This window comes from Osmerus eperlanus, chromosome 6 (assembly GCF_963692335.1).
Source record: "Osmerus eperlanus chromosome 6, fOsmEpe2.1, whole genome shotgun sequence".
In the NCBI taxonomy this organism is placed as follows: domain Eukaryota; kingdom Metazoa; phylum Chordata; class Actinopteri; order Osmeriformes; family Osmeridae; genus Osmerus; species Osmerus eperlanus.
Window position 1 is genome coordinate 783,464 of NC_085023.1, and position 12,156 is coordinate 795,619.

Here is a 12,156-nt window from a genome sequence, read left to right on the forward strand (position 1 = left end):
TAGTGATAGTTGCGGGCTAAAATTCCTGATTTCGCGGGAGCTTTTCCAAAAAGTTGTGATGAAAGTTGCTGTGTTTTTTAGGTGTTTGTTGCGATGAAATTGCGGGAGCAAGTAAAAGTTGCGAATTTCCCTCTTTGTAATTTTAATTGAGTTATTGGTTGAAAATTAAGTAATTAACAAACATTAATCAAAGAATAAAACCATTGAGAAATGGTCCCCTAAATAACCTTACCAACATGCCAATTTTCATCATATCCCATTTTTAATCCTTATCCAACCAGGATTTACATTCGCATGCATTGAAGGGAGGAATCTCCCTTTTTTTAACAAAAAAGATTGAAATCTCTATCTGTCTGCAATACCGCTCTCGGCCTCAACGCAACTCGGCGCTCTCACGCTTGCCAGGCATAGACAGTAGAAGAAAGCACATGCAGCAATTGACTGGTTGGGCAACCCTGGATACAGGACTGTTAACGGTGTGTTTTTCACCTGGAAGTCTCTAGAAATCTGTCACCTTATTGAACGAAATTAAAAAGAGTGAAAGAGTTCACAGACACCAGAATGAATGCGTTCACAATATCGTTCATCAGGCAGTAATACAGTACGTTCAGTTCACCAAAATTATCAACGCGTTCATTGAACGAAAGTTCATGAAACTTCCCGCAACCAATTCACGTGAATTCAACGTGACGTTGCAATTTTAACCTATCGCCGCAATTTTGCGGTGATAGGTTACCAGTTCAGGCGCAACACTGGATTTAACCCGTACTGGAGAGAGTTGTGGGAGACGACGATGATTGGTCAAAGTTGCGGGAAAATTGCGGTGATAAGTTAAAATTGCAACGTCACGTTGAATTCGCGTGAATTGGTGTGATCGCAAAATCGCGAATTCCTGGAGGGTCTGGATTACACTCCGTTTCATAATTCTATTTGACATGGCTTGAAAATATTGCTAACTAACATGTCCAAAAACTGTTGAAATTAACTGTTTTTCATAAGTAATCATATACTTTTTGTACATTACAATGAAGTTTAAGATGTTAACTATACAAAACATCAAAAATCTCAATTGACAGAAAACTATTTTTCCATCTTTTATGGCTTATAGCCAACAATGAGCGGCCGCAACATCCGACAAACTTTGTATTATGAAATAAGACATCCAAGGGACGTGTTGTTGCATATAATTCTGCCAGTCTCCGCGCGAAGTAATGTAAACAAAAAATAGCAGGATTACAGGTCTGAAATCAATCGCTGAAAAATAAGTTTAAAAAATCAAAGAAATTGTTAAGTATTACGTGAATTTACAGTGTATTTTGGTTGGTTAGGCCGTATCTTGTCTGAAGACAAATGGAAAAGAAATTAACCTTAAATGGCTCCACAACACTAGGGGTGACCATGGCTGATCAGTGAGTCACTTACCAGGGACATCTTCGGTGAGGGCAGCCTCTCTTTCCTCCAAAGCCAGATCTGCAAGGGGAGATTTCCTTTGAGTCAATTTAAGCACTGTGGGTACTAGGATCTTCAAGCCATCTTCGAATCTTTGGCAGATATTCATTTCATCATGAAGCAGGCCCATTTCCTGAAATAACTGCTACACAGCACAAACAGGAAACATGTCATTATCATGACATTAACATTATCATAGGATTTTAAAATTAAATTTAAAAGAGAGCTATTAGTAATTTAATAAGAACTCCAACACAAATGTAGGGAAGTCAATGTAGACAAACCCCGCATGGACTCTTAAGGAATGGATATTTGTTAATGGGTTCTTCGACAGTCATCCCATTGGCAATTTCTCGCCTTCTCCAAGCAAATGTCCACATCATCCGTTCCTCCACCATTCGGGGATCTGGCTGTCTTCCGGTATTGGCCCTGCAGGACTTTCACATGGCTCGCTACTGAGGTATCCTGCCCAATAATATCCACCTCCTACGACATAGAGGGATGACAAACCTTTGCTCATTTGACAGTTGTTTTTCCCTTTTTTAATGTTCATGAAAATTTAGCGCTTTATAATAATAATTTATTTCATTTTATATAGCGCTTTATCACAGCTACTTAAAGCACTTTACAGGGGGGACTATTCTCTACCATGCTGGGTTAACCATTGGGCCACCGTGCTGTGTGTAAAACATGCACACATAGATATATAGCGAACCAAAGAACATGCTCTGACCTTTGAAGTCTTGGCTCGTTTGCTTGTGTTTTCTTCCTGTTGCAAAGGCTTTTTGTGATGACCAAATTTCAGTTTCATTCTTCTCACCTCTTCATCCTCTACCAGTGGTACCCGCTCATATTTGAACTTACGTTTGAGAGACATGTGCCAGGTATGCTATTTAAAAGAATATAAAATAGAATAATTAAATAGGCATACAAACCACTTGCAGAAAACTGTGAAAGCACAAGCATGAAAATACATGGTGGGAAAACAATGTGTGCATCAAAATGCAGAAAAACAGTTCATATCTTGACTGGGTTAGGTATAATAAATAAATAAAGGTTGACAATTAATATTTAAGTGTAATGTCTTGTTTGTGTTCTAGTATGTATAGTGTATAGAGATTTGAGGAACGTTAAAGTAACATTAGAGCTAGGTGACAGAGTATGAATTTGGCTAGCGCTAACGATAAAGTTAACTTCCAACTTTGAATATTAACACCACAAACACTGATTAAAAATACAAATATCTTACCTTTTGAATTTACTTTACTCCTCTTTAGTGACCTCTTCCAAAACAAATTAACTCTGTGATTAAATCCTCCGTTGATAAATGTCCAAGCGCCATCCTCCCGACTTGGATCGACACTGACACTGACTGACAGCTGGATCACTGTCGATTCAGTCATGTATCCTTCTGCGCTGCAATATTTATGCTTCCGCCGAGTCGACCTCTCTTTAGCCTGTAGCTAGATCCTTTTAATAGAACTCAACTTAAAGCGTCAACAATTATTGGTCAGTTTCATTATAATATAAATAGGGTAAAGGGTTTGAATATCAAATTTTTCAATACTGATTGTGAATACAAATTATTACATACTCCTCATTAACATGATTTCAAAATTATTCAAGGAAGGACACTTCACCAAAAAAAAAACATTCTGATTTATTTTGCACATATCCCAAAACCAATTATTGAGTCATTGAGTTGGAATATAGTATAGATTAACTTGTGTTACTATATTGAAAGATGACATTAATGTTCTGTTGTGATGAGCATCCTCTAATTCCTGCCGTTTTACATTTAAACATTGAGGTACAAATATGTAAGGGACAAATATGTACCTTACACCTCGGAAAGTCCACAATGTACTATGGAAAGTGCATAATTCTACCTTAAAGGTGCATAATTGTACCTTAAGATACATTTTTGTACTTTTAAGGGAACATTTGCTAAGTCTGTACCTTAGGGAACACAAATTGACCTGTATTGTACCTCTTTTCCTGACAGTCAAGGTCTGCACTGTTAGACCAGGGCCCTGTAGTACGGGGCACTGTTAGACCAGGGCCCTGTAGTACTGAACTATTGTACTTGCTGTGTAATATAGTTTTGTTGCTTGCTTTTTTCCACAGGTACACCCTTGCACTTTTGAGGTTCATGTTGTTTAATTGTAACTTGTCTAACTACATGCTCTTATTGTTCTTCCCTTTGGGACTTATTTGGTTTCACAATGTATGCTTCATGTTTTGGCTATCCGCAATGTTTGGAGCTATCTCGTTGTTATGATCAGTGACTTATGCACTTTTGTAAAGCTCTCTTTTGGAAGTCGTTTTGGATAAAAGCATCTGCTAAATTCATTAATGTAATGTAAATGTAGTACGGGGCACTGTTAGACCAGGGCCCTGTAGTACGGGGCACTGTTAGACCAGGGCCCTGTAGTACGAAACAAGTTTAACAAATCTGGGATCAATTCTCGTTATCTGGCTTCACTAAGCCTAACAACCATGATAACGGTGGTTATCAACTCCTTAACTCAACCCAGGATTCCCCACTTGAGCGATGAGCGCGTTCACATAAAAAGGGACGTGTTTGCAAAATATGACCAATTATAAACATGGATCAGTCTCAAGCACCGTACTTCACACAAGAAGAGAAAACATTAACTTAAACAAACACGTTGTTTTGCAGCAATGTGCTTTAAAAAAACGTTTTATCAAATGCTTTTATCAAAAGGTATGTACAGGGGAGATTTGATTTTGAAGATTGATCTTTTGATCTGCAGTTTAACGCTCTACCCCTGAGCTATATACTTCTGTATCTTTAGTAATGCGATTTTTCTTTTTTTGTATGAGTATAAATGTTTGTGTTGTTGAGTAGAGCAACCCGGGCACCATGGCAACCTTCTCCCTCCCTCCAGGGGTGAGGTACCCCGTCCAGATACCTGCAGGTGTCACCCTCCAGACCGCCTCCGGTGAGACGCCCTGGGGCCCCTCATCCCCTCATGTTCAGTCACCCATTCTGAAGAGGTATGAGGTTAAACTCTCCCGTCCTCTGCCCGGCGCAGGTCAGCTGTACAAGGTGAACGTCCCGGTGATGGTGACCCAGGCCCCCGGGGGGCCCCCTGCCCGGCCCCCCCAGAGTGTTGTGGTGAGGAAGGAAGTGCCTCGGCCCCCGTCCCAGGCCCCCCTCCCCCCTGCCCTCCGTCCCTCACTGCCCAGCAGAGCTGTGCCTCGGGGTCCTGAGGTGGAGCTCTGCTGGGCCGCAGGGCACAACACCCAGCCACCACACAGGGGGGCCCTCTCCCAGCCTCAGACCCAAGGGGCCCTCTCCCAGCCTCAGACCCAGACCCAGGGGGCCCTCTCCAAGCCTACACACAGGGGGGCCCTCTCCCAGCCTACACACAGGGGGGCCCTCTCCCAGCCTCAGACCCAGACCCAGGGGGCCCTCTCCCAGCCTCAGACCCAGGGGGCCCTCTCCCAGCCTACACACAGGGGGGCCCTCTCCCAGCCTCAGACCCAGACCCAGGGGGCCCTCTCCCAGCCTCAGACCCAGGGGGCCCTCTCCCAGCCTCAGACCCAGTGGGCCCTCTCCCAGCCCCAGGCCCCCCACCTGCCCCAGGCCCAGCCCCTGGTCCCCCTCTCCCCTCCCCAGTACCAGGCCCAGGCTCCAAATGAGGATTCCTCAGACAGCCCCTTCGATGGAGAATTCACCCTGGAGGGGATAGAGTTCAGCCCCCAGCCTGTAGATATGTCTATGTCCTCCTGCCTCTCTGGCCAGCTGGCTGATTACCAGGGGTCAGAGTTCAGCAGCATCATGGAGGAGGTGGAGCAGATGGTGAAGGAGGAGGATGGTGCTGCCAGGGCAGGAGGGCTGAGTGATGTGGAGGGGCTCCCTCACCACCCTGCCAAGGTGAGAGCACCTGGACATCACCTCACCAGTCTGTCTCAACATACAGGCCGGCATCTCAGTTCAGCAGTCCATCCACATCTCTCTCGCTCCCTCTCTCCCCTCCCTCATGCACCCCTCTCCCTCTCTCCCCTCCCTCATGCACCCCTCCCCCTCTCTCCCCTCTCTCATGCACCCCTCTCCCTCTCTCCCCTCTCTCATGCACCCCTCTCCCTCTCTCCCCTCCCTCATGCACCCCTCTCCCTCTCTCCCCTCCCTCATGCACCCCTCCCCCTCTCTCCCCTCTCTCATGCACCCCTCTCCCTCTCTCCCCTCCCTCATGCACCCCTCCCCCTCTCTCCCCTCTCTCATGCACCCCTCTCCCTCTCTCCCCTCTCTCATGCACCCCTCTCCCTCTCTCCCCTCCCTCATGCACCCCTCTCCCTCTCTCCCCTCCCTCATGCACCCCTCTCCCTCTCTCCCCTCTCTCATGCACCCCTCTCCCTCTCTCCCCTCTCTCATGCACCCCTCTCCCTCTCTCCCCTCCCTCATGCACCCCTCTCCCCCTCTCCCCTCCCTCATGCACCCCTCTCCCTCTCTCCCCTCTCTCATGCACCCCTCTCCCTCTCTCCCCTCTCTCATGCACCCCTCTCCCTCTCTCCCCTCCCTCATGCACCCCTCTCCCTCTCTCATGCACCCCTCTCCCTCTCTCCCCTCTCTCATGCACCCCTCTCCCTCTCTCCCCTCTCTCATGCACCCCTCTCCCTCTCTCCCCTCTCTCATGCACCCCTCTCCCTCTCTCCCCTCCCTCATGCACCCCTCTCCCTCTCTCCCCTCTCTCATGCACCCCTCTCCCTCTCCCCTCTCTCATGCACCCCTCTCTCCCCTCTCTCATGCACCCCTCTCCCCTCCCTCATGCACCCCTCTCCCTCTCTCCCCTCCCTCATGCACCCCTCTCCCTCTCTCCCCTCTCTCATGCACCCCTCTCCCTCTCTCCCCTCTCTCATGCACCCCTCTCCCTCTCTCCCCTCCCTCATGCACCCCTCTCCCTCTCTCCCCTCTCTCATGCACCCCTCTCCCTCTCCCCTCTCTCATGCACCCCTCTCCCTCTCTCCCCTCTCTCATGCACCCCTCTCCCTCTCTCCCCTCTCTCATGCACCCCTCTCCCTCTCCCCTCTCTCATGCACCCCTCTCCCTCTCTCCCCTCTCTCATGCACCCCTCTCCCTCTCTCCCCTCTCTCATGCACCCCTCTCCCTCTCTCCCCTCTCTCATGCACCCCTCTCCCTCTCTCCCCTCTCTCATGCACCCCTCTCCCCTCTCTCATGCACCCCTCTCCCCTCTCTCATGCACCCCTCTCCCCTCTCTCATGCACCCATCTCTCGCTTCCTCTCCCTCTCCCCCCTCCTTCATGCTCTCTCCCCCCCTCTCTCCCTACAGTTGGATGTGTTGAGAGACTACAACTACAGCGACCTGTCAGACCTGGTCCAGCTGGATGGCTCTGCAGACCTGTCAGACCTGGAGGAGGGGGAGGGGGAGAGAGGGAAGCTTGAGGAGGATAGAGGGGTGAAGCTGGAAGAAGAGGAGGAGGGTAGAGAGGTGATGGGAGAGAATGAGTACCTGGGAATAATCAATGCAGAAGCCCTGAAAGCTCTACATGAGGCGGAGGGGAGCAGTGATGACGACACCTCCCACTGTGACAGCGATGGACTGGAGCTGGAGGAGGAGGTGAGAATGTGTGGGAGGTGAGGGGAGTGAGGATGTGGTGGAGTGGAGGGAGTTAAGATGTGGAGTAGGGGAGGAGAGTTAAGATGTGGAGGAGGGGAGGAGAGTGAGGATGTGGGGGAGGTGAGGGAGTTAAAATGTGGAGGAAAGGTGTGGAAATTGAAAGGTTGTTACTGTGACTGTAGACTCTAGTATCTACATACATTTGTATTAACTCTACATCTACATGTTTGTGAAACATCTTGGTTGATATGGGTCCCAATTTGGTAAGTTAGCTAGCTCGGTATTTGTCATTACCTTGATGTATGAACAGGTTGTCTTGTCACGTCGGCTGTGGTCATGGCCGTATGCAGGGTTGAGAAATACAGAGGTCCATAAATTAAGTTTGCTAGTGAACTTGGAATTAATGTTAGCTGGCGGCTAGCTAGTTTAATCATGCTGGACGGCCACTCTTTAACGACCATTGAAGCTATTTTTCAGATGATGTCTGGAGCGTGGTTTGCTCGTTTAAGATATAAATACTTTATGTATAATAAAGTATCTTGGGGGCACCACCTCAGAATTTGTTTAAAGGGGCTGAGGAAATCTTGTTTAATAACCTTCGTAGTAACTATGGGTGCTCCGATCGATCGGTTGCTGATCATTATCGGCCGATAATCATTTTAAATACTCAGATCGGTACTCACTATAAAGGGCGATCAAAATTTTTTTTTGCTGTGCACTTTATTGCCCATGTTCCTTTATCTCCTACCTAATTGCAGAGAAAAATGTGAAACAATATTTTGACTATGGCCTTTTATGTTGCAGGTTTATAATCTTAAATTAAAATTAGTGGTGGGCATAAATTATTATTTTTTATCTAGATTAATCTCACTGTAATCTTGGCGTTAATCTAGATTAATCTAGATTAAAATGGCTCATTTGAATTCCGCCGAAGGCATTCAGAATATGTGTGCTACCCAAATAATGACTAAAAGTAAGTCTTTGAGAACGGGTTTCTCAAGCCAGGTGGCGCATTAGACCAGGAGCTCATCTCCTGTTTCCAAAATGCATCACAAACTGCTTGAGAAAGCTGTTCTACTATGATAATTGGTGATGAAAATAAATTATGTTCAATAAGATGTACTTGTGTTTATTAACGGTTTATTAGATTAGTTAGCTTGGCTGATAGAGCTGTGCTGACGGGCTTGCCTCGGTTTACTTTGGCAGGAAGGTGCATACATTCAACATATAGGGATCATAAATCTTGAATAGTGGTGTATAGGTCTAACTATACTAACGGTGCAAGGTCTAACTAATACTAAGGGGCTGTAAGAATTTAGGATAAAATATTTAAAAAATAATAATTTTACAAAACATCAGTACTCGGTATCTGCCGATACTGCTTCTAGCGATCGGTCCCAAAAATCCTGATCGGAGCACCCCTAGTAATAATCAGTTTACTCTTAAGTATTGAATTCTATGAAAGTAGAGCAGATCAGATAAGATGAGGGATAATGCGAGTATTATACACAATGATTTATTTAAGAAAATGATAACAATACCAGAGAAGTTATGGGTTAGTCTTGGGTTTGAATAGTACATTGAATACACAATGTGTTTGTGAAGAGCGTGTGGCTAAGGGGAAGGAGAGAGAGAGAGATAGGCCTTGTGTGGGTAAGGGGAAGGAGAGAGAGAGAGAGAGATAGGCCTTGTGTGGGTAAGGGGAAGGGGAGAGAGAGATAGGCCTTGTGTGGGTAAGGGGAAGGAGAGAGAGAGAGATAGGCCTTGTGTGGGTAAGGGGAAGGAGAGAGAGAGAGATAGGCCTTGTGTGGGTAAGGGGAAGGAGAGAGAGAGATAGGCCTTGTGTGGGTAAGGGGAAGGAGAGAGAGAGAGATAGGCCTTGTGTGGGTAAGGGGAAGGAGAGAGAGAGATGGGCCTTGTGTGGGTAAGGGGAAGGAGAGAGAGAGGCCTTGTGAACAATGGTGGACAATCTAGCGGTAACGGGAATCCTAACGAGTTAAGATCATAAAGATGGATCATTTGTAAACTAAATCAAACAGACAAATTAAACCACAACATGCCAATGTCACTCGTAAGAAATGTAGGTAGTCGCAATTACAAACCCCTTTCTCTGGTCAGGGTAGGAGAAGGGTGTGAATAGTACCGTGTTTTGTCTGTTGCTCTGTGTTACATGTCTGACTGGGTGGGGATGAATCATGGCAACGAACTACAAGCAGACAACCAATAGAATTCTCTAGTTACCTCATAATGCTTTGGCGGATTAAGGTACCTGACCTGCCCAGTTTGTTGACATGGTAGTCAATACTGACCTACCCCATGAACACATAGCAGGGCTTGTAATATGAATTAGTTGTTCATAGTTAATGGAATTTTAAGCTGAATGTGATCTGTTTCACCAGCCTTGTGTTTAAACATGTTAGTATTGAACCACTGGTCTATGCATTTAATATTGTTATGGTTATCTTCCCAAAGTCGTACCAAAGTCTGTGTTGAACAGTCCCAGACATCTTTTCCTCCCCTCACCTGTCCTCCCCTCACCTGTCCTCCCCTCACCTGTCCTCCCCTCACCTGTCTCACCCTCACCTGTCCCACGCTCACCTGTCTTACTCTCACCTGACCTGTCCTCACCTGACCTGTCCTCCCCTCACCTGTCCTCCCCTCACCTGTCCTACTCTCACCTGTCCTACTCTCACCTGTCTTACTCTCACCTGACCTGTCCTCACCTGACCTGTCCTCCCCTCACCTCTCCTCTCCTCCCCTCACCTGTCCTACTCTCACCTGTCCTACTCTCACCTGTCCTACTCTCACCTGTCCTACTCTCACCTGTCCTCCCCTCACCTTTCCTACTCTCACCTGTCCTACTCTCACCTGTCTCACCCTCACCTGTCCTACTCTCACCTGTCCTCCCCTGACCTGTCCTCCCCTCACCTGTCCTACTCTCACCTGTCCTACTCTCACCTGTCCTACTCTCACCTGTCTCACCCTCACCTGTCCTACTCTCACCTGTCCTACTCTCACCTGTCCTCCCCTGACCTGTCCTCCCCTCACCTGTCCTACTCTCACCGGTCTCACCCTCACCTGTCCTCCCCTCACCTGTCTCACCCTCACCTGTCTTACTCTCACCTGTCCTCCCCTCACCTGACCTACTCTCACCGGTCTCACCCTCACCTGTCCTCCCCTCACCTGTCTCACCCTCACCTGTCCTCCCCTCACCTGTCTCACCCTCACCTGTCTTACTCTCACCTGTCCTCCCCTCACCTGTCTCACCCTCACCTGTCCTCCCCTCACCTGTCTCACCCTCACCTGTCTTACTCTCACCTGTCCTCCCCTCACCTGACCTGTCCTCCCCTCACCTGACCTGTCCTCCCCTCACCTGTCTCACCCTCACCTGTCTCACCCTCACCTGTTTCACCTGTGTTCGATACCCCAGGACCCTCTGAACTCTGGAGATGATGTCAGTGAGCAGGACATCCCCGACCTGTTTGACACCGACAATGTCATCGTGTGCCAGTATGACAAAGTAAGACCTGGGGCGCCTGCCTTGCGTTACTGTGTTTATTGTATTGTTTAAGCAGAATCCCAGGGGTGCATAGGTCAGCCTGTCTAGAGCTGGGGTGATTAGTGTACAGTGTTGGGGGTGTTTAGTGTACAGTCTTGGGGTGGTTAGTGTACAGTGTTGGGGGTGTTTAGTGTACAGTCTTGGGGTGGTTAGTGTACAGTGTTGGGGGTGTTTAGTGTACAGTGTTGGGGGTGTTTAGTGTACAGTGTTGGGGGTATTTAGTGTACAGTGTTGGGGGTGTTTAGTGTACAGTGTTGGGGGTGGTTAGTGTACAGTGTTGGGGGTATTTAGTGTACAGTGTTGGGGGTGGTTAGTGTACAGTGTTGGGGGGTGGTTAGTGTACAGTGTTGGGGGGTGGTTAGTGTACAGTGTTGGGGGTATTTAGTGTACAGTTTTGGGGTGGTTAGTGTACAGTCTTGGGGGTGGTTAGTGTACAGTGTTGGGGGGTGGTTAGTGTACAGTGTTGGGGGTATTTAGTGTACAGTTTTGGGGTGGTTAGTGTACAGTGTTGGGGGGTGGTTAGTGTACAGTGTTGGGGGTATTTAGTGTACAGTTTTGGGGTGGTTAGTGTACAGTGTTGGGGTGTTTTTGGTACTGAAGATGTCTTCCTACTTTTCAGATCCACCGCAGTAAGAATCGCTGGAAGTTCTACTTGAAGGATGGGGTGATGTGCTACAGAGGGAGGGACTACGTGTTCTCCAAGGCTGTGGGGGAGGCAGAATGGTGAGGGGAAAGGGGTGTGCTGGGAGAGGAGCCCTTCTTAAATGAGGCCTTAAGTCTGTATTAAGTAATGAATGTTGCCATGGTTACCATGTTCATCGAATGTGGTAACCAATGAGAATGTGAATGATTGGATATAGAGTATGATCCAGTTAGCCAGCACTGTGAAGTAGCTTTTGTAAATGGTATTTATGTTTTCAGTTGTACATTTATTAATCGTATTTTCATTTGTTATGAAAATCCTGTAATGGTGCCTCTATCAGAGTAATTTAAGATTTAGTTTTGCGATGTTGCAAACATTTTGTTTTAAGGTGCCAGTTTTGTTTGTGTCCTGGTGATGCAGTATCCTCCATGTGACTGCTCTGCCCGCATTAAATATCAAGTATCTCATCTTTTGTTGTGTTTTCTGTCGTAGCAGATCCACTTCACTATGAGCAGCAGGTCTACTTCACTCAGTGATCTCAGCATCTGTGTATACAAATTAGAATGGGTTAAATTTCCCACGCTCAACTAAAGAACCAGACACTCTGCCAAGATCATATTCTGCATACGTCCTCTTTATAACCTAACGGAGTGCAGTGCCGGGACTGATGTTGTCTGGATAAGCAGTGACATGCAATGAAAAATAATGTTAGTTTTTTTTTTGCTGCAGCTTGGCTTTCTCTCTTGGCGTCACAACCCCTTCACGCTTAATGGTCCTCTGGTCTGCAGCAAGTCTGGGCTGATATTTAGAGAACCGGAGACTTTGCAAAGTTAATATTTTCCTTTTTATAATCCAAAGATGTGCAGTAGGCCGCGATTGAACTAATGCGATTAACATAG

General features: G+C 47.1%; 1 protein-coding gene across 1 annotated transcript in view; it reads left to right on the top strand.

Moving 5' to 3' along the window:
- The window catches only part of LOC134021841 (stonin-1), a 34,008-nt gene extending 22,284 nt beyond the window's left edge, over positions 1 to 11,724 (top strand). The window contains exons 7-11 of the mRNA XM_062462902.1: positions 4,322 to 4,415; positions 4,509 to 5,353; positions 6,768 to 7,055; positions 10,486 to 10,575; positions 11,234 to 11,724. Coding sequence (XP_062318886.1) covers positions 4,322 to 4,415; positions 4,509 to 5,353; positions 6,768 to 7,055; positions 10,486 to 10,575; positions 11,234 to 11,341 — 1,425 coding nt within the window. The 3' untranslated portion in view covers positions 11,342 to 11,724. The remainder of the gene's footprint in view (positions 1 to 4,321; positions 4,416 to 4,508; positions 5,354 to 6,767; positions 7,056 to 10,485; positions 10,576 to 11,233) is intronic.
- The last annotated feature ends 432 nt before the right edge of the window (positions 11,725 to 12,156 follow it).